Source organism: Boleophthalmus pectinirostris, unplaced genomic scaffold, assembly GCF_026225935.1.
Source record: "Boleophthalmus pectinirostris isolate CB_2022bp ecotype Guang Dong unplaced genomic scaffold, ASM2622593v1 HiC_scaffold_6, whole genome shotgun sequence".
NCBI classification, from domain to species: Eukaryota; Metazoa; Chordata; class Actinopteri; order Gobiiformes; family Gobiidae; genus Boleophthalmus; species Boleophthalmus pectinirostris.
The window spans coordinates 23,652,596-23,674,202 of NW_026571447.1; the positions used below are offsets into that span (position 1 = coordinate 23,652,596).

Consider the following 21,607-nt stretch of genomic DNA (forward strand, 5'->3'; position numbering starts at 1 on the left):
GGTGTTAAACAGTCTCTAATTGCAGCGTATATTATCACAGCTTGCTATAAATAGATCAGAATACATTAAAAGCCTTAGGTGAAACACTGAGGGAGAAATGTAAATGATCATTGTAGCAGCTTCTTGGGTCAGAGAGGTCGTCATCCTCCGCTAAACAACAACAAGTCTCTTCCGTGGGGCATTCTTTAGAGTCAAATTGGCCCTATCTCATCTCCTCTTCTCATATCGTCTTTGCACCCGGCCTGTGGGAAGAACAGCTCAGTACAGTAGATGTCACTGAGTCATTCAACAGCACTGTAGTCTTACAAAAGGCCCAGATGGGGCAAGCTTCGCAAGCTGCATTGTGGTTTTAAAGATTAGCATTAGTTTGCAATTCATAGCCTAATAATTTGAATAGATAGTGTTCTAATTTTGCTGGCCTAACTCTAATTACATTAAACAACAAATATGTGATTACAATATGGATTAACTGAACTGCTGCCTTTGAAGCATCAGCAATATAAATCCGCTGCCTAGCATGCCGTAAAAACAACAAGATTTTCAGCCAGATGCCCTTGCAGTCATGTACATATTTAAATTGATCATTTTATGTCAAATGTATTACTTTAATTCATAATTTAACGGTATACAAGGTGCTGCAATAATGAATAGTTTATAACACCATGTTGTACAGTTTACACATTTGATTGACAGCTGTTCTATTGGCTCTAATGTGTTTCACTCACATAACAATACAAATTTAAATCAAAACCCTTAGGGCACACATTCTTCATTCTTAGATTTGAAATGCACAGGACTGGAACAACAAACTAGGTCTTAATTCAGTGGGAAAATACCACTTGTGTCGAGTAGCAGCAAACATTTTTTCACACAAGATGAAGGCACTCAAGCACAACCAGAGGGGCGCAGAGAAATGCCAGGCCAAGGGTGACAGCAGCAGGTTTTTTACACTTCATAAACATCAAGGAAAGTGGGCTAGCTCCAGTGCCCCAAAGTATCTGAGTGGAATAATGATGGATGATAAGCATGTCAGAAAATCTATCTTATTCTGTGTGACAGACCGGTCTAGCCACCACGATTCAGCTAAAAGGTGCAGCCAGCATATCCAGCAGCAGTAAGAGGATCCCCGAAGGCTGTTATGGCATCAGGGAGAGCTGACAGGGACATCAGCCGGCTCCCTGTACATATTGGTGCCCTCTGTCAAATGACCTCAGTCTACCTTTCATCACAGTCCTCCCCCTATATGCCTGCAGAGGATGGGAACTACCTGCACAATATTGAAATTGCATTGCAGTAGGAACAAAGATTTCAGCGAGGTGGGAATCGCAAGGGAATCGATTAAAATATCTCGAAAATTGATTTGGTTTTGGTTCATTAAATACAAAGCTTTAGTTCAGTTTTAATGTTTGCTGGCTGTGTCTCATTAAGTCCTGTTTTTGTCTTAGATGTGATCTGTACCTTGGCTTGGGGGAGTCACGTGCTTGTCACCATGGATATACAGTATGTTTAATGCCACACTTAAGAGGATTTCAGGTAAAGCAATAACACAGAATTAACAAAATATAGTCATGGTTTAGAATATGATGTTTAGTATTGTTTAGCTTTGTGTTATTAATGGTTTAGTCTAGTTTAAATCTTCGGTAAGTTTTTTTTTTGAATCTCACCTGATTCAGTCTTATAATAATGAATGTAAATACTGTTGCAAAAACTTAAAAAAAAATGTTTCTGTAGCACCTGCAGCACTTTTTGCTATGTGTGTGGACAAGAGCTCCATCAGAGTGCTGAGCATGCTGAGTGAGGGTGCAATCATCTCCCAGTGTCCAGAAATAATGATGCCCTATTAGGTCCGCTGAGCGTGAAACATCTCATTGAAACGCCAAATAACAACGGGTCAGGATGATTCTGTCTACAACACCTCTCTGACAATTCCCCTGCTGAGAGAGAATGGAAACAGGAGTGAAGGAAGAAGTATAACAAATCAAATAATTACACCAACTGAGATTTCTATTTGGAAGACGGATACAATTGTATTTGTCGTCCCATATAACCTACACACTGAACTGATCAATTTGGTCACTTTAATTGCACTTCTTCTCTGCAACAGAACAGCATATATAATGACATTTAATCAATTGATATAATGACTTGAAAATTCCCACTGGTAGCAAGAAAGAAAAAAACATGTCAATAATTGATGTTATACCAATTATAGCAGAGTATGCAAAATAAAAGGAGAGAGAAACCAACAATCCCATCGCAAATAAGAAGCCACAGCAGATATTTGTAAAAAGTCCATACAAAAGGAATTAGACCTACGGTAATCTAATGATATTCCTCCAGCTAGGTACTCCAAACCAAACCTGATTATCTGGATATGTGTACCTGGGCTCTTGATAGGTTTCTCCTAGCGGCATTAACGGATGGGGCAAATACAAATGCAAACAAATTTTAACAATAGAGGATACATGGCTAGATTTTTCTGGTTAACTTTTTATCGGTATGAATGGCATAGAAAGGCAGGTTTTTAACAGGTACTTAATATTGTGCCTTTTTGCTCCATTATCATTAAAGCAAACATGGCCTAAGTGATGGCATGTTAATCATTTATGTGTGTCCAGTCCACAGAGTATTATGTACAGTACACTATGCACCGTGCAGCTACACTCAACATTTAGCAGAGCATTGTTGCATCCTTTAACGAGTATGCCATAAACTGCAGCATAATGCTCAGTGTAGCAGAGTCTCTAAAGCAGATCATTTAGCACACTAATAAAGGCAGCTCAAAAGATGTTTGAAATTAGATTTTAAAATTGTACATTATCTGATTTTATTATCTGTCTCTTCCCACTGAAGTCAATTTACTTAAAGATCCACTATGGAACTTTCTCTGGGGTCCGCCACCTTCTTGTCTCCATTCTTGTCACAGAATGGTATTAATATTAAACTTATCTATCGTGCAATATATTGAATTACATGTATTTTATTGGTTTGAAATGTATATGAACAATGCAATCTAATTGTGTGCCAGTTGGGTCGCCTCACAGATCTGATCTGTAAAAAAATTGGCTTGGTGCCGTCATCTGCTTGTCTCCATGGAAATAGAAATGTTTAATGCTACACTGTTGAACATTTGGTCTAGAATTAACACAACAGGAAGGCAAACATGGTGTGCTAAATAATTATACTACTGGGATATTATAACTGAGGCAAAAAAATCAAATGGGTAAATGAAATGATGATGGGTAAATGAAACTGCAGTGTATTGTGGTTGGGTGCAAAGCTCTGTCTCAGTTATGAAAGAGTTGGCTCCAGAGGCCTAGGCAGCACTGTGTGGGGACAATGTACTGCTATAAAACCTCAACGCCATCACTCATCTCCTCCATTTGTCTGTGCTGCGTTTGTATTGATCGACCCATTTCTCGCTCCCTCTCCTAATGTCTGTAAGACTTTTTGTGTGTATAAACCCGGACAATGCACATAATCCAGTAACAACCAGATTCAGACAGACAACTAGGCTACCAAGAGAGGAAGAACATTTGGAACCTCTTTGATGTGTGATCAAAGGTAATTTAAACCGACAGTCTGCTTGGTTTGCCTGGTATTCCTGAACAATTAAGTACCAAGTAAGAGTAAAACTATCAAATATAAGTACCCTACATTATACAGGCCTAACAAAATACACAGGTTTATTCAGTTTCAATTAGATTGATGTTTGGTACTGAAAGTCAGAGGTCAAAGATCTGGGTCAGCTCTTGACAGAATTTTCTATAGCCTATACTGCTACAATGATATACTGTTATTCACAACTGTGACTGTAGTAGTTTACTGTAATAGGCACTGCATTATTGTTATGCTTACCTTGAGCAATAGCCATTGACTCGAACTTGTGTAGTTCTCTGAGCAGGCAGCTCCGCTCAGACGGATGCAGACTATAAATAAACTCCTTGGCTCCTTGGGGAGAGTTGAGGGACTCCACGGGTTCCTTCAGAGGGTGCGTGCCCAGGTTACACCGCTGTACGAGCATGGACACGGGCGGATCGACGTGGCCCAAGGGAGCTCCACCGCCTGTGTGGTGGCTATTGAGTCCGACCCTGGTGGTGAGTCCGGTTCGGGCTCTGAGAGAGAGTACGGGCCGCACGGCTCTTCGCAGGCTGGGAAGCATCTCTGGATGAGAATCGAGGATGGAAACTGGAGAACAGAGGTGAGAGTGACCCGAGTCAACACTAGCTAAACACATGGCATGCTGCTCAACACTGATGTAAAATGCTAGTCCTAAACATTTACAATAGTAGGTAATTACGAAAGGATCAAACTGGCAATCATGACTCCCGATGACTTTGGATTATTTTACGTAATTAGAATGACAGCGTAATCAATGACAGCAGATAGGAAACTAACCTTTACTAGTGCTATCGGACGCACCTCAGTCGATGGTCCGCTGTCCCGTCCAGCAGCCTCCACTACAAACCTTCACAAGAACAAAGCCGCCGCTCCCGAGCATATGTCTCCACTTTACCCTGGTTTATTTCTCTGCGAGCTGCACTGGCAAACTCCCAAATACCGCTAGTGTGTCAACCCAAATCACATATTTGCGCCCGTTGTCCCGGCTGGTGTAACCTCTGGCTGACAGGAGGCTGCTGTGAGGCGGATGGGAGGGAATCGAAAGCGCTGGAAATGTTCCCCAATCACAGAGCAGCTTTACGCTGTGCGTAACGCTGACGGCACAGAGACGCACTCACGGCTCCGAGCGTAAAGACTGAGCATCAGCCTCTATTATCCCGTAGTAATGTATATGTACAGGACTATAACACACGCACATGCAATGACATTTGACTTTTATAGCTGACGTTTCACTTAGAAAATGCACCCAGTTAAATCTTAGGTACTAGGCTAGATGTAGTGTATTACAGAACTACAAAATCTCACGTTTCTATTGCAGAGTCCTATATAACAGGCTTAAAAAAGACGTATGTGATAATGAATAAGCCTTCTGGGCGTGTTCATACCACTGTCTCACCAGGTTAGTATGTGCAGAGCATTGGAGCTATGTAGCTGGTCACACCCCAGGAAAATATGAATGCATGGAGTCAGTGTTTCTGTAAGAAACAATGTATTTCTTATACAAATTCAAATGAATAAAAAAAATAAGGCATAGTGTAGATGCAAAACTGTACTAATAGTATCTCCGGATATTTTATTCGGGAAATATTTTAATAATAAGAGTAGTATCAAAGCCTGACGAACAGCGACACCTGCTGGTTTCTTCACGGTATTTAAAAAGAAATGTCCAGTAGCTGCCATGGTATAGGCTTTACACAGAACAATGTTGCATGATTTAAAAAATATAAAGTTATACAAAAAAAAACAAGTGTTTAATGTTTTATTGTATTGCTAAGGCTGTCATTACACAACAAAAATAACATTTCATACTTTTTTTAAACTGAACAGGGACCAACCAGAGAGATCAACTCTCCTCTGAAGACACAGAGACTAAACTAGAGAATACAGATTCAATCTTCCTCACACCCGCACAAACTATAATCTTATTCTTATTTTATTTATATTATAGGTGACGTTTATATGCTGACATTTGGCAACTTTTATATAATATATAATTTTACTAGAAGTGTAAATATACTGCTGATACAACTTTGTTATCTTTAAAGGTCTAACAGAGAAACCACATCCTTTGTTAGAGTCATGTCCACTACAATAACTTCTGAGGCATGTAATAAACTTAGTTATATATACTTTAAATGCTGTTTTCAAAAGGTTCTTGATTTAATTTAAATGCACTGTTTCTATCTGTAGACAACTATAGCAAATGTATGTGCACCATAGATGTGTGATGCTAAAAAAAATTTGAAATTAAGGACATCAGCTGAATTGTTGCAGAATAATCAGTGTTCTGATCACATCAAACGTTCATGCCTGGTAAAAAGAAACATTTCTTGTGAATGAAAAAAGTATAAAAATAAAGAGTGATGAAGGCAGATCAATGCAAGACAATCAAGAAAATAAATTAAAATGTGTTACTGAACATGTTTTTCGCTGAACAATATTTACATTTTCATAAACCTCGACATGGCCACATGCTCACAGTGCTTGAACTGAAATGCAATTCAACTTCAGACTAACTGAAATACTAACTGCTTTTGGCCCTGTCATTTTCACAATGATGGCCACTGTCTCACAAGTTAGAATTATTAACTCCCATGAATATGAACAGAAATATGATTGCCTTGCTTTTGAGTACCTGTTTGGCACCCAGCCTTTTGAATAAACAAGAGTGGTTTCTGAGACAAATAAAAAAATAACTCAAAATCCATGCTACATACATTGATGAAAATGTATAACTAACAAAATGCAGCTTATTTCTTAAAAAAATCTAAAACATCCTTTAGCTGTGTTCTTGACATAAGCTATGTTACATGTCTTTATCTTTTAGCATGTATAATGCAAACTGAATTTAGTGTTTAGGGACAACAATTATTAGAGGAGAGCTGTGATCATAAACTATGGCTGTGATGTTTGTAGCATTTAGAGAAATAGATGAAATGGCACTCAAGGGACGGTAGGAGCATCCATATACTCCAGACACAGAAACAAAACTAAATTATTTACAAATTAAAACAAAAAGATAACATAAAGTAAAGGTGTCAGTGGTGTGAAACATTGGCACACTGTCTCATTTTTGTTGTAATTGCGATGAGTAGTAGCACGTGATAACTGCTGCTCTTAACATTCACGTTTGTGACAGACTTCAGCTGCTGCCGTTGAACAAGGCTTTTTCACAGCCATCCCAAAAACATCAGTTCAAATTTGGTGAGCTGTCAGAAGTCCAAGGCACCTCCCACATCCAGTACTCCTGCGAGTCTGCCACACAATATCACCTTTGTTCTGGCCCCAGTTACTGCCCTCAGTGACAGCAGGAGGACAATAAGTTCATTTGTCTCAGTGACAGTGCACTCTGTCACCAATGAGAGTTAACATGTTTGTGTACATAAACTCCATACTTTAAAGTGAAAAGAAAACATCACGTTGCACATGTGGCTATGGAAAAATCATAAATAAAAAGTAAACTGTGTTATACTGCTACAGTGGTCAATGGTTTTAGTGTCCTTTTATTGCTCACAGTTTTCTATAAACACGTGTTACTGTGTTTGCGACTATTTGAAATGCTTGATTTTTTTGTGTCTGTTCATGTGAAAAAGTAATTGTTCTTCATTTTAATGGGCAAATAAACATTTGAATATTTACAGAAGTCAACTCAGTCTTCACATCTAAATACATTATCTGAAGCTTTTAACCTAACCCCGCACAACAATGAGTGGAAAAAGAGTTCCCTTCTCAAACAGTTCACTTTCTGATTGATGAATTTAGGCAATGCGAGGGGCTGAGCGGTCATTAGTCAGAGTCCTCTTGAGTTTGACTCCTTTACGAATAGCAACAAGCATGTTGCCCTCATTTTCTCCTGACTCTTCCATCAGCTCTCCAGCTCCCTCCTCTGCACCCGCATGGTTCTGCATATGATGATGGTTGGCCAAAGCTGTGACAGGGGGGTTGGTGGAAGCCTGGCCGCTCCAGGACACCATCTGAAGAGGGTTGGTCTCCTCTAAAGGATACATTGGATAATCAGGGCTCTCATCTCCTCGCCCTCTCTCCATTTCTTCTGTGCCTCTGTTGCCATTGACAGCGGCTGTTATGTCCGGGACTGTGGGGATTTTCACTGGGACGACCGGCGTGCGGATGGGAATAGGGCCAGTGCCTGTGACAGAGGCAGAGCGCCGGGCCGAGGGTTTTGAAGATGGAGTTCGGCGGATTGTGGCTACCCCTGGGGTAACGATAACAGGACCATGGCCTGAAGAGTATGTGCCATTATGGGTACTGGATCCAGAGTAATAGCCCTGATTACAAGAAGCTGTAAAAACAAACAGTCAAAAAATGATTATTGTATAAAGCATTATAGTGAGACTGTGTGTTCTGCTATTTGGTTTAGATAGTGATACTGACCTGTGGGTGTGGATGGATAAGTCCCATTGGACTGATAATGCCCTGAGTGCATGGGTGTAGGAGGATAGCCTCCATGGCCTGGATAAGGAGCCTGTGTGCTGGGCAGACCAGCTGTCGAGGCAGGCCTCTTCGTCTGGAACATACGTCTGTAGGACTGGCCAATGTCACTGTTGCGCGGGATAGTAGATGATTTGTCGTAGTCAGCCTGTTCAGCCTCTTGGTCCCCAGCCATTGAGAAATAGTCATAATCTGAAACTAAACAAAAATGAAAGATATTAATATTGTTTGTTTGTTTATTTTAATAATAAAATATTACAGAAGTTGGAGCAGATTGTAAGAGTCAAACCTTGTGAAGGTATTGTATCTTCAGAGCAGCAAGGTGTGTTAGTCTGGGTACTGTAGCCACTGGAGCACTGGATTGAGTCTCGACTGGACCTCTGAGTGTCCAAATCTAGACCTCGTGATAAAGCCATAGCAAGTTCCTCATGTGGCAAGAAATCTCCAGACTAAAAGTAGAGAAAACAATGAACATCGTTAGAAACACCAAGAGGCCATCTGATCTTCAATCTAAGTAAAGTTTAATATAAGCTGCAATGACCTGAATCACATAATAACATTGAGCAGGTCTAATTATTATGGATTCAGTAATAGTCTAATTTGATTCACCCACTACCTAATAAACAATTCGATATAAGCCTGCTTTATATTTGCCCTGCTAATTTCAGCCAGGTTTTTTACTACTTGGGACAGGCGTACCTTGAATTGTGAGGCCAGTGTCCTGTTGGCCTCTTCTGCCGAGCTCGAGTGGTGTGGAGGTTGTGGCATCACTGGTGCAGCAGGGGGCGGTGACATGAGGGTGGGTGCAGAGCCATTTTCACTGTGATTCACACTCTGGTTTCCATTAGAGTCTGTTACAGTTGGCAGTTCCTTGTCTTTCTTCCTCCTCAAAGTATTGACCATTGGCTGATCATAGGGCCCTGGTTTTGCCCAGTCCTGCAAAATACAGCAAAATTACTATCAGCAATTTGTTTACAATTCATTTGGCATATTTTGAATTTGTAGGCCAAATAAGATAATCTCACTTTTCTCATGTAGAATGCAGTGCAGTATGATACCGATCTAAAATATGGATGCACTAGTATGGCTGTTCTTAATTCTTAAATTTAAAGGTGTGCCATCAGTATGTAACTTTTCTGGTAGTAGCATCTGCCACTTGCTTGTCTCCATGGAGGTATTATTGTGGTGCCTAGATTCCACAGTAAGACTTATCTATCTTATCTAACTTGATTTTATTCTATTACAGGGGGTTTTATTGTGATAAAATATCTTGGACTTGTGGCATCACCTGCTTGTCTCCATCTTGTCTCCATGGAGAGAGAAAAATTTAATACCACGCTGTGGATCATGTGATGCAAATGAATAAAACCTCCATAGAGACAAGCAGGTGACAGAGCCTTCACCAGAAAAGTAACATAGCATACCTTTGACTATTTTTGGGTAGTTTTTGTCAATTAATAATAATTCTGTGATTTAAATAAAGCTAAACTGAATTGTTTTTTTCGTTTACATTTTCTACAAATTTTGAAAAAATACACATTGATAGAAAAAGACAGCATGAACAAACCTTCCAGCTGGGCACACGGGACGATGGCAGCATAGGGGAGCCCAGAGTACAATAATGAGGGTATTCTGGCAGCAGGGCGGAGGTGGGACGGGACCATGAGCGAGAGGGGGAGGAGGTGGAGGTGGGGGAGGACGGAGGGTAAAACGGAAAGGCAGTGCCCGACCCGTTACTGTGTAGGTATGGGGAGCTCGCAGGGCTGCAGTGGTCATACCCATTGGACATCTGGGTGTGTGAATGGTGAAAAATAAAAAAACAGAAAAATACAACATAATGAATGAAATAAAAAGACAAACACAAATAAATAAAAATGCATTGGAGTAAATTATAACAAACACAGAGCAAAATGTGATGAAATGATGAATGATAAAATAGATTATTTGACTTGTATTACCGACTGGTTTGAATATACTGTTTTGGGAGTTGTGGGATTGATTGTGGGAAAAAATTATCAAATACTTAGACTCAGTGTTTTGACATTTTTTTGAGATGTTTTAAAAAGCAGATTAGACAAGGATTTTTGGTTATGTGGTGCAGAACAGGAGTCCATATAGTCAAATACAGACCACAAATGTTAAAATTTAAGACAGACAGTCAAAAACCAGTCACAAATACCAATTAGGCATGTCAAATAGTCTTTATCATACCAGATCCCATTATCAGACTTATCAAAAGTAAGTTAAAGCAGGTAGTTTGGCAGTAGTGTCTTTCACCTGGTCAGTGTGCTGAGTGTCAGTAGCAGCGCTCAGAGTGGAGGGGCAGTCACTGTGAAGGGGTCCAGTCTCTGACACCTCAGAGGAGCTGGAGCTTGGACAGGGCTGCAGCAGAGAGGGGCAAGAGGAGAGGGGAAGAGCCCACGTCAGCAGGTAGACAGAGGAGCGGTTTGTTAGTATGCAGGGAACACTTTCCACAGGACCACAGCCAAGTGAGTATCCAACATATAGCATATTATATAGGAGGGGGACAAGGAGTAGTACCAGAACTGATTATGAAGGCATCAGCAGCCAAGTTGTAGTGGTAGTGTTTAAGAAAAGCACAGCCGTTGCTACTCATCTCTTTGGCATGTGTGGGAGGAATCATACCAGCCAAAGAAGTCAAGCTAAATGAGAGGCCTGTCATATTGCATTTAAAGAGTGCTGTTAGCAAATGGATGCATGATTATGTTGTTTATATAATGATACTTAATCCATGCCTAGTGGGAAATTGTCTTCTTGCTTGACACATACAGTAGTTAATGGGTGCACATTAGGGAAAGGCAATAGGCTGGTGTTAGCGGAAATAGGGTGGAAAAAGGAGCTTTGAAGTAAGCTCAATGAAGCCACATTGATGTTTTCATCAGAAACAAATGACTGTAGTAACAAGCAGGAGGCCATGTGAAGGCTGGGGGCTGCATGTGTCCCAGAGTGCGCCTTGCCAAACCACCTTCGCTACATCATAAAGTTGCAGGCTAATGATACCAGTGTGTTCTGGACAGGGGAGCGCTGATTCCTGGCAACAGTAAACTCCACAGCGTCTCAACCGCAAACCTCACTCTGTCTTACATACCATCTCTCTGAAAGTGATCTCAAAGTCTTTTCAATTGACCCGCTATTGTTGACATAGGGGACCTGATGACACCACTGACCGTACAAAACATAACTGATGACAAAGTAAGTTTTATTTGCCTTTGATGCATGTAATGAGTCTGTGTCTAAGTATTTTCAAGACTGTGCATGTTTACCCAGGCAGCCGTCTGTCACAGCGGTCTGCTCCTTAATAGTAGGATGAGGTTCTTCTGACTTTCCCCTGGGCTAAAAGAGAAGCAGACTAATTTCCTGTGTGTTTATACTATAATAATACTAGCCCAATGATGACACGGACTTCCCGCTGCCAGAGAGCGGCTGAGGAGATGTGTGAGAAAAGATATGCAAGCTCTCATTTGGGGTTTCTCTGTCTGACTACACTGTACTGTAAATCAAACCAAATGTGGTTTAGATGCTTTTCTGTGGTTAAAATTACAGCAGAGAGTAAGTGTGTGCAGGGTTTTTCTTACCTTTGTTTCAGCTGGCATGGGCGACGAAGACTTGGAAGATGTGTACTGGTCATGTGAGGAGGAGATGAAGCCCGAGTCGTGGGAGGAGATACTGGAGAGGCGCGCTGGGGTCGGCTGGGGGAGCGTGGAGCTGCGGTACCGGTTGCGCGGGTGATGGAGGTGGAAAAGGTGATGTGAGGAGGAGGAGGAAGAAGAGGAGGAAGGAGAGTGAGAGTGGGACCCACTAGAGCCCCTGGAGTCACTACTGTTAACGCTGTTCAGACTACTGTCAATGGGCACAGGAAAGGCAAGAGAACAGAAGACCAAGTGCACCCAGGAATTAAAGAAAGAAAGTTCAGCAAAACAGGGATATTAGAACAAAGATGGAGGATTGGGGGAAGTGTGGAGGAGACAGGGAGGAAACCATTAACACAGCAAACCAAGATGCAGCAGGCTGTGACTTAATCAAATATAGTCACAACAAACACACCACTAAATTAAAATAATAGTAATTACAGACTTTAATAATTCTACTTTGATGAGTAATTTGGACTTTTGATTAAACAGCCACATCAATGCTGAATGAACACCATAAAAAGCCCAATAATCTGCAGACATGAAATCAAAAACTGACGCACCAAAGCATGTTAAATGAGTCTGTAATTAAAGATCCAGCATATTTAGGCCATAAAGGTTCCCAGAAATTAAAGGGCCACAACATAATTATCCAAAAGCTGTTAGGAAATTATCTTAAACCCACCACATTTCCTGCCAATAAAGTACAAGGACACCAACAGCAAAGAGCCAAGGCAAATAGTAATGGTGCTTACTGACAATTTATTAACAGAATTTTGGATTCAGTTGGAGCATAGTATTGAAGTGCTGTTTTATATCTCACCACTAGGGGGTAGTGAACAGCAGGGAAGTAACCTGACCCGTTCAGTATTTTTATTATCAACTGAGGTTTTTATGAACAAAATATACATTGTACTCTATTTTGTCACTCTGCTTTTGGTGTAATGAAATGGAAGTTGACTAACTAGAGGTTCCAGTGTTCTCTTATATGATGCCATTAGTAATGTGGCACAGTAGAGAGGCCTACCTGCACATGCTGGACTTTCTGGACACAGTGGAACTTGGAGAAGAAGGCGGAGTCTGATAGGACCAATTAAAATCTGAGCCCTTCAAATCAAGAATCACCTAAGAGAGAAGACAATATTTCAATTCATATGTCTGCGAATGAAAAGGCAAATAAACAGTTTGATTTCCAGTCTGTTGTTTATTTTCACCTGCTCACTAGCGGCTGGGAGTTTGTGTGGGTCAGAGGTCAAGGCTTTGAGGTCATCAGAAATGGCCTGAAGGTGCGTGACCTCCCCCAGCATAGAAATCTCCTCATCCTAAAAACAACACAGGAACGCATTTAACATTTATGGCAATAATTTGTCATTCAGCATGTTGTAACAGAAACCCAGTCATTATTTGTGATTGATGACACATTTCAATGAAGGGATACTAGAATGATGTTGTTTTTGGTTCTGATAAATATTGATTTTCATACTTTCATAGTTCTGTACTCACCACTACCGGCTGGAGCAGGGCTACAAAAAAGCAGAACCTCTGTCTCTCTTCAATCAGAGCCTTTCTCAGAGCCTGCTTCTCCGTCTCCTCTAGCAGAATGTATTTATCACTGACATCCTGCATCGCACTGTCCAACTGGGGTTGAAAATCTCCTCGACCTTCACAACAACACAAGACAGAGGCATTGCTGTTAGTTTCCTGACAGATAATTAGTCTTCTATTTTATTTATATTAAAATATCTATCTAGTATGAGGGTGCATTTGTAATAATTTTAAGACTAAAGACTGATAAGACTAAAGAATGGCATGCATATCAAAAAATGAAATGATCTAATCTAAAGTTTAATCACATTTGTTAATAAGTCCTTCAAGTTATTCCAGCTATTTAAATTGTACAATCTGAAGGTAAGGTTAGTGTGCACTTTAGTTAGAGCTACTTTATTTGAACACTTTAAAAAATGTAAAAAGGTACAACATATAGTCATACTTGTCAGACATTCAAAACATGCACGTTTAACTTTATAGTTCCCATACAGAAATGTGTCCTCTGCATTTGACCCATCTTTGAATGACACTGGCGCAAACTATACACTTTTTGTCTTGTTCACAAATTCTTCTAAATGGGTAACATATACAGCTGTTTTTTAGAGGACTAAGAGCATTATTAGAAGTTAAATAGCCAAATTTCTTTACTTTCAAAACCTCTACTCTAGTATTAGGGATAAAACCAATCGTGCTCCGCTGTTGACTGTATCTTGAGGGCTCTTTGATAAACACTGTAGTTCGCAAGTGTTCTTAGGCCGGGTTAAGAGGAAAGATTGTGTGTATAGTCAAGTATGTGAAGAGGGTGACCCTGAAGCTGAATCAAAGCCTCTTGATGGAGGCAGGAAGGCTGGCGACTGCCCAATGCATTGTACAGCATGCATTATCTACTCACTGTAGGCTTAAGTCATATACAGACAAGACTTACTTTGATAAACTAAAGCCACAAGACAAACTGTGGTCCCTCTGGGTCTGGGGCAAACGATCAACTATTGTCTTAGTATGACATTTGACACGCATGTTGTGCAAATCAATAGTTAAAACATAGATAAGTTTACATAGGAAATGGAAAAAGAGCCCCCTTATCAAGAGCATGAATGATGAACCACTGTTTCTTTGTCAGCCGCCCAGACCACAGTGCACTGTAAATGACCGGGAAGCATTATTTAAATCTGCAAATTGCAAATGGAAAAGAGAATGAGTGGAAATCATGCTGCCACAATGCATCCGCCTAAATCAAATTAGTTGACAGTGATTACATCTGACTCATATTATAAAAACAGATTTGGTAAAATTATATGGCATACGCTTTACTTTGATGGATAAGCCAAATTTGGTCTTCCAGCATTCTTCGTTTTTGTATCATGCTTAAGACAGAGATTACATTTTTCAAATTATACATATTTAATGAAATTCCACTCAAAAGGAAATTACTTAATTAAAGGATTAACTGAAAGGAATACTGGATTTAGGATGGAGTTATTAAGAACATTTTGTGATTGTTGACAAAACAAATTTAATTTCCATAAGAAGTACATTGGGACTTTTTGACATCCGTGGAATGTGAGTCCTGTCTAAGTTTATGGAAGTTCTCTCTTTATGACAATATGGAGGCTATAATTGAGTATAACAACTGCAGAGGTTTCCAGACTGGAAAGTTAAAACTGGCACATATATTTTCAGTCTTTTGCATCATGAAACCTTAAATTTAGTGTATTACATCTACTGCAGAATCTATAGTCATTTTTTATTTGGTCCAATGTTTTTCAGAATCGTGTTTGAATTTCAAAACAACATGACTTGAATTATTTGCTAAAATATGATTGAAAAAAACAAACAATAAAAAAATAAATGTTTGAAATTTAATCTTTCCTACTATAGAATTTTAAATCATTTTGATATTTGTAGTGTTGTTGTTTTTTAAACTTGAAAGATTGAAGTGTCGGACCTCAGAGAGTGTTATGTTAGCTCAGTCTGCACACGTGTACTCGCACACACAAATGAGATTAGCTTCTGCAGTTTTCACATGACAAATGATTTCATTAGGTAGCAGTCACAGGCGGGTCTAAGGCTCAGGGCCAGGTCGAAAACACCCTCACAAGACACGTAAGAAACACTTGTGGTAAGAAGACAACTAAGAGTGTTATGTTTCTTAAGCTGTAACACTACAGTAAGAAATCCACTTACACAGTATAGTTTTATATAATCTGAATATTGCAGTGTACATGCTAGTAGGACAGAAAGATAATCTAATTGCAATTTCAGTGGTCACAATTAGCAATGGCAAAGGGTGCAATTACTTAGACAGAGCAATGTCTCTTTAGAGAACAAAATCCTCTATTCAGTCTTTTAATGTAGAAAAACAAACACAGTAGTGAAGACCTCTACAGGCATGTTCTTCCCCATGTAATTCTTATATTAGGTTTCAAAATATGAATGCCCCAGGCCTTACTTAAAGTGTGCACAGTGCAGAACAATGTTTCAATTTGCATAAATTGCTAAATGTTTATATTTTTCAAATTTCTTGAACAACTGCTAAAAGTAAAATAAGCATTGTGTTCTCTGTGATAAATGAGAAGAAGGATATTGAAAAGAAACTTTAGAAAGAATTTTTAGACTCGAGATGCAAAAATATTTTTGTTCCCTTTGACTTACTAATACTATTAATCACGTTTGACAGCACATTGTTAAGCGTTAATCCTGTAGTTAAACTGTACAGGCGGTATGAAGTACTTAACAACAGTCACCAGTAAAAACAAAGACAGACACAGTGAACAACAGATTCATAAAAATATGAATCTTGAACTTGAAGAAAATGTAAACTAAATTAAAAACTACAAACTACGACATCTGTGAGAGAAACTAGACATGCTACTAATAACTACATTACACTAGAATAGAAAACATTTTAGTGACTTGAGTGTGGGCATTAACCTTACCCCAACTGTCAGCTGAAGATGGGAACCACATGGGGACAAGGAGAGGGAAAAACACGTCTGTCACTTTGATGGACACAAAATATCTTAACTTTTCAAACCTCTCACCAAACCCCAGGCTTTTTTTCAAGTTGCTTTGTTTCCAGTGTGCACAGTATTTTTACAGGTAGATGAATATGTTTATAGAGGACGGTTGTAGAGGGGTGAGCCAGGGCCTTCCGCAGTGTGTTTTCCATGTAAGGTAATGTTTAAACACAGGGCTAATCGCTAAGGCCTAGCTGCTGTCAAATAAATATACCCATATATCCAGTCTGCTTTCCCTGCACTCTGCCACAAACCTGCTTCACTGTTTAACACAACAACAGGCTATGTGTTTACCTTTCTTTGCTTTCTTCTGAAGTTTGAGTGTGTCTGAAGACTTCTTCTTTATTTCCTGGCGGGCTCTCTTATACTCTGATTAAGAAATATAATAACATTGTGTTTACACCTACATGTTAGATTTGACAAAAGGCAGCCAGTGTTTTATTTTACCTTTAGCATGGTCCTTATCCAAAGAGTTGACTCCTCTTTTCCACTCCTCCATCTGTTCTTGCAAAGGACCGACCAGACCCTCCATGAACACCCTGACAGCCAAGACATCATTCACAATTAGAGACATGAAGTAGCTCCTTATACATATAGTGGAGATTTACAGATCATTAATGTAGTGCTGCCATATGGGACAAATGCCAATAATAAACACTAACAGAATAATAACAGAAAAAGTATACTTTAAAGGTGCAGTTGCTTTTTGAATGAGAGACCCACTACCTGTTTGTCTCCATGGAGATGTTATTGCTTCCACAGCATGACATTTATCTTATTTATCTAAGCTTTTATTTCACAGTGGGTGATTTTATTGCCCCCAAAAAGCCTTATTAATACCCAAACATGCATCCTTACTGAGAATGGGCTCTCATCTCCACAAAGCAGACCTGCAACTTGGCCTAATGGCATCACTTGCTTGTCTCGATATAGATAGATATGTTTGGAAACAATAATATGGTGTACCCTAAACCAGAAAAGCTACATAGTGCACCTTTAAATATGACCTTTTCTATCCAGTTATCTAACACAAATTTGGTTTCCTTGCAACATGTTAAGGTTTTTTGCTGGCTGTTCTAAACATGAAAGATAAAACAAGTAAAAATAATATCAGTTTGAATGTTGACTTGTTATTTTAGAGGTTTTATTTATATCTGTCCTGAGTTTTTTTGTGACACTGATTTTGTGTCAACAGTGCTCCATTTGCTATATTCAATTTCAGTTCATTCTCAGTAATATATCTGTCAAATATAGGTGATAATAAGAGTGTTGTTGTCTTTCTATCTGACCAGAGTGTGCTCATGTTTGTCAATTATTAACAGCAAGAGTGAGTGTCTAACAGCACGTCGCAGGGGAAGTCTTGCAGTCCTGTCTGTCAATCATTACCCCGTATGTCCCTCTTCCAGGTTTGTGAGTCTGTTTAAAAGGCTGGGAGCTGGGCAGCTGCAGGATTAGCGTATGAAACTAAAATTAGGCTTCTCCATCTTGCAGACATTTCTTAGACAAGTGTGCGTCTGTGCCAGTGGGTGGGTGCTGCTGACCATAGCCCCCCTGTGTCCAGAGCCTGCTATGGAGATCCAAGTGGAATCTCTCCTGAAATGCCACTTGAAATTAAGAGAGCCCCTTGTCTGCCCAATGTGTGTGGGACGGCTCTGACACATTACAGATGCTCGCAGCTCCAGACAAATCGTCTCTTTTTATGAATTCCAATACAAGGGGCGTTTTAATGGAGCAGGCGCTTGCAAAATATCCACAAACCACAAGTCCCTATACGATTTATTGGCCTGTTCTCTAAGGGGTGGGGTCATACTACTATAGATTATAAACATGGACAAAAGCAGGAAATAATGACCACAATCTCCCTAAATGTTTATCTAAAAGGGAGATTTAACAAGTTCAAAAAAGCCCACAACATATGGGAAGAATTATATAACATAAAGCAACATTTTTCTTACATTGAGAAATGCTTGAGTTTGGCCTCTATACTGCGATGCCTCATACACATCCTGGTGAGGGCAGACCCGATGTCTCGAGTTCCACCTAAAAAAAGAACAAAAAGATAAGAACAAATATTAATCAACATGGAATTACACAGAAGTATATTTTTTTCTTGTAAAAATAGCTCCAAGTGACCTCCAAACCTGTGTGTATAAACGAAATTGGGCTGTTACAGCAGAACAATAATTCAACAATAACTTAAACTGCAACTAAAATATTTTTTATCAGCTATCAACAGCTGTCTAAGTTAGTCGCTGTTATTTATCAGGAAAAAGATCTAGATGACAGATGCTGGGGCTTGAAGCTGGTGTGTATTTCTTGGAGTGAAGCTAGCTAACTGTCCACTAAATAACCAGGTAGGCGAGCTAACAGGGACATGGCACGTGATTGACGCGACTATTGTCTGGCTGCTCAGTGTGATTTGCTGCTTTCTCTGGATCCCCCGGTACAGCTGTGAGTGTGGTGAGTGCCTGATAGAGTTCTCAAAAGATCAATAGACACATTCGGTACAAATACTAGTGTTAGTACTAGTACTAGTATTAGATATTCTGATACTGAGCAAAGCTTCCTTGAATATTTAAAAAATGGCCTCAATCTTTATCAGAACAAGTACAAGTATATTACCAAATGGTAGTATGAAACAAACTACTAAAATACTAAATTGTATGAGTGTATTATCATTGTGGTCTTGAAATCGGTATCAAGTATCAATTATTTTTCTTTGTAAAAATGCTAATTGAGTTGTAAATTCAGGAGAAGCAAGTTCAAATCAGATTTTTTTGTCTGAATTTGACAGGACAGAAATGGGGTGAAGAGTGGGGAGAGACTGCAAGCCCAGACAGAAATCAAAAACACAGTGAAGCCAGCATAGAGCCTAACACATGCCCTGCAACCAGTCCCCATGACAGGACACGAATCAATGAATTTTATATAGAGTCAGGCTGTAGTGATCCTCCCCAACAGGGCCCTCCATTCTGCTGTTGGCACAGACTCTGCTTCATGCGGGGACTTGCACACAGAGCTGTCAGTCACTCCCAAAGCCACACACTTAGGTCGCACATACATCTATCTGTCACTGAGCCCATCAAAAGTGACCCCCAGTTAATGAACAACCCTTTAAACTGGGCGCACTATACTTAGTACTGATAATATTACACAATGTAGAACAATGTAATGGACTGAACAGTAAATGAGTGAATGTAAATACTTCATTGTGTACTGACAGCATTACTGTGAGTCCCTCTGTGCCCATAAAACCCAGAACTTTTAACCATGTGTCTATAGTACTATGAGTGCTTGTTTTCGCAATGGGTGTGACTACTAGTTAGCCAAAAGGCCTTTTTGTTAACTCCATAATGCTCTTTCATTCATGCATCAGCTTGTTTAGTCATCCTATATCCAGCTATTTTTATCAGTTCTCAATTGCTTGGCTGTTTTTTGAAGGTCAGGTATGAACTATACAGCGGTGCCGCAGGAAGGCCACAGGGGCCACAAGAAAATTAAAAACTTAAAGGAAGACCCATTTCTAGCATGGATACAAGTTTCAACCCCAGCTAGTCCTGTCAGGAGTAGAGTTGGGTTTCAACACATCATTGAGTGGGACGCGCCACACCCACTTCCACTTCTGGATTTGATATGAGGCGAATGGCACAAGAAGAGAATCTGCTGCAAGCTATATCCACAGGTGGAGGCAAAAAGAGAGTGTGAGGTTACAGTCAAGAAGTTCAGGAAAATACAGCCGACTTAATTTCCATGGCATTAAACCTTCACTAAATCACAGCTCTCCTTTGAAATAAACAATTGGTAAACTTTTTTTTTTGTCTTATCACGATTAAGGTATACTGTCTGAAAATTCCTCTAAGAGTTCACGCTTCACTGTTAAATTCACGTGGAAGTGACTCTGAGCGTAACAGAGGCTGACCAATAGGGGGAGACGGTGAGCAAAAGTAAAAAAGGCAATCGTCTTAGAGCATAGATCTGCAAAACACAGAAAAAACACTGAAATATGACAATAATTTTGCCTGGTTGTCCAGTTACTGCAAAAAAGTAATTGAGTGAGACAAACTCATATCGATCAACACTGTGGACAAGTTTCCTTAAGGACAGCAGCCTATTATTTCTGCTCTTGGCTTTTTATTTGGGTTCTTGGCGACATTAAAGATGAAGTGACTGCTAACACAGAAAGCACGCTCAAGTCGGACTAGCACCAAGTGACCTCTGGATGGAAATAGCTTCTTTGGCAGCTCCAGTTGTCTACTGCACATAGACCACTGCTTTATGTCTGTGTAGTGGCATAGCTGGTTGTCAATAGAAATGCTCTTGGTGACAGAGGTTTGCGAGGCTTATAATTATGTCTACAACACTTGAACCAGTGAAGAAGACAAACAACAGTCACGTTCAAAGTCTGTTTACAACTTAGACTGACTCAATGTGTTGCGCATGAGTCAGTGTGTAACGTTATTAGGCATTTTGCAACACCAATGCTTGTCAAACTTTTCACACCCAGCATCACGACCAAGATTCACAAGATTTCCAAACACGCACTGGAAGCCTATGGAGGAGTTAAAAGACTTTCAGTTGCTCTTTTAATCAGGAATAAATAAAAATATCTTCTAAAACCAGAACTAAACCGTGACTAGGATGTCTCTAAATGAAAAACCTGAATAAAAATTGTACACATATCACTGAGAACATCTGACTTACACATCAAAAGCATTCAAGTGACCTAAATAAATGTTTCCTTTCCATATAATGAATTTCTAAAGCTCATCAATGTGTGTCATCTTGTCATTTAAAGTAAACAATGACTTTCACACTTCCCTAACACAATCTTCTGTCCCAAATGGCTGAGTTTTGTGTGGGAACGGTCCATGGGGACATTTGTGACAGAGGGGTGTGAACAGGGGTCAGTGGAGAGGGAGCAGCAGCATGGCCACTCCATGTCAGGTTGCTGAGGCTGTCTCCGTCTTTAACACCATCCCAGACTGCCCCAGGAATGTCACACAGGGCTGACACTCTAAAACCCTTTAAGACATGCACTATCCTTAGTATATCTTGTGCCCCCAATATATACAATGTTGTCACTCTTAACATATTCAGGTTAACACAAATGTCTCTGAAAAATTTCTTTGCCTGAAATGTTCCACAGAATCGCAATAAACTATATATTATTAAAGTAAGTGTGTTTAAACTATCAGACACTATGTCCATAAAGATAGGCCATCCACAGGAAAGTTATAGTGTGCCTTTAATTTTATTTATGTTAGTGCATGATCTGAACTCTTAAAACAGTGTTCTGTTTTGCACTATGGAACTTTTCAAATT

At 39.8% G+C, this 21,607-nt stretch overlaps 2 protein-coding genes across 6 annotated transcripts in view; both read right to left on the reverse strand.

Annotated features, from left to right (window-relative positions):
- LOC110171766 (transmembrane protein 65-like) overlaps positions 1-4,661 on the reverse strand; it is a 30,397-nt gene extending 25,736 nt beyond the window's left edge. Inside the window, exons 1-2 of one of the 2 annotated variants that reach the window (XM_055163364.1) lie at positions 4,423-4,661; positions 3,859-4,188 (exon numbers count right to left, since the gene is read on the reverse strand). In XM_055163364.1, the coding sequence (XP_055019339.1) occupies positions 3,859-4,162 (304 nt within the window). In that variant the 5' untranslated portion in view covers positions 4,163-4,188; positions 4,423-4,661. Of the gene's footprint in view, positions 1-3,858; positions 4,189-4,398 lie in introns of both variants that reach the window. The other variant, XM_020937543.2, reaches the window with a different exon arrangement.
- Positions 4,662-5,366: 705 nt separating this feature from the next.
- LOC110171413 (protein MTSS 1-like) overlaps positions 5,367-21,607 on the reverse strand; it is a 35,057-nt gene continuing 18,816 nt past the window's right edge. Inside the window, exons 4-16 of one of the 4 annotated variants that reach the window (XM_020937122.2) lie at positions 18,241-18,325; positions 16,733-16,824; positions 16,580-16,654; positions 13,224-13,381; positions 12,935-13,042; positions 12,748-12,845; positions 11,667-11,796; positions 10,348-10,452; positions 9,638-9,859; positions 8,770-9,006; positions 8,360-8,519; positions 8,014-8,268; positions 5,367-7,921 (exon numbers count right to left, since the gene is read on the reverse strand). In XM_020937122.2, the coding sequence (XP_020792781.1) occupies positions 7,380-7,921; positions 8,014-8,268; positions 8,360-8,519; positions 8,770-9,006; positions 9,638-9,859; positions 10,348-10,452; positions 11,667-11,796; positions 12,748-12,845; positions 12,935-13,042; positions 13,224-13,381; positions 16,580-16,654; positions 16,733-16,824; positions 18,241-18,325 (2,267 nt within the window). In that variant the 3' untranslated portion in view covers positions 5,367-7,379. Of the gene's footprint in view, positions 7,922-8,013; positions 8,269-8,359; positions 8,520-8,769; positions 9,007-9,637; positions 9,860-10,347; positions 10,453-11,666; positions 11,932-12,747; positions 12,846-12,934; positions 13,043-13,223; positions 13,382-16,579; positions 16,655-16,732; positions 16,825-18,240; positions 18,326-21,607 lie in introns of all 4 variants that reach the window. The other 3 variants (XM_055163360.1, XM_020937120.2, XM_020937121.2) reach the window with 3 other exon arrangements.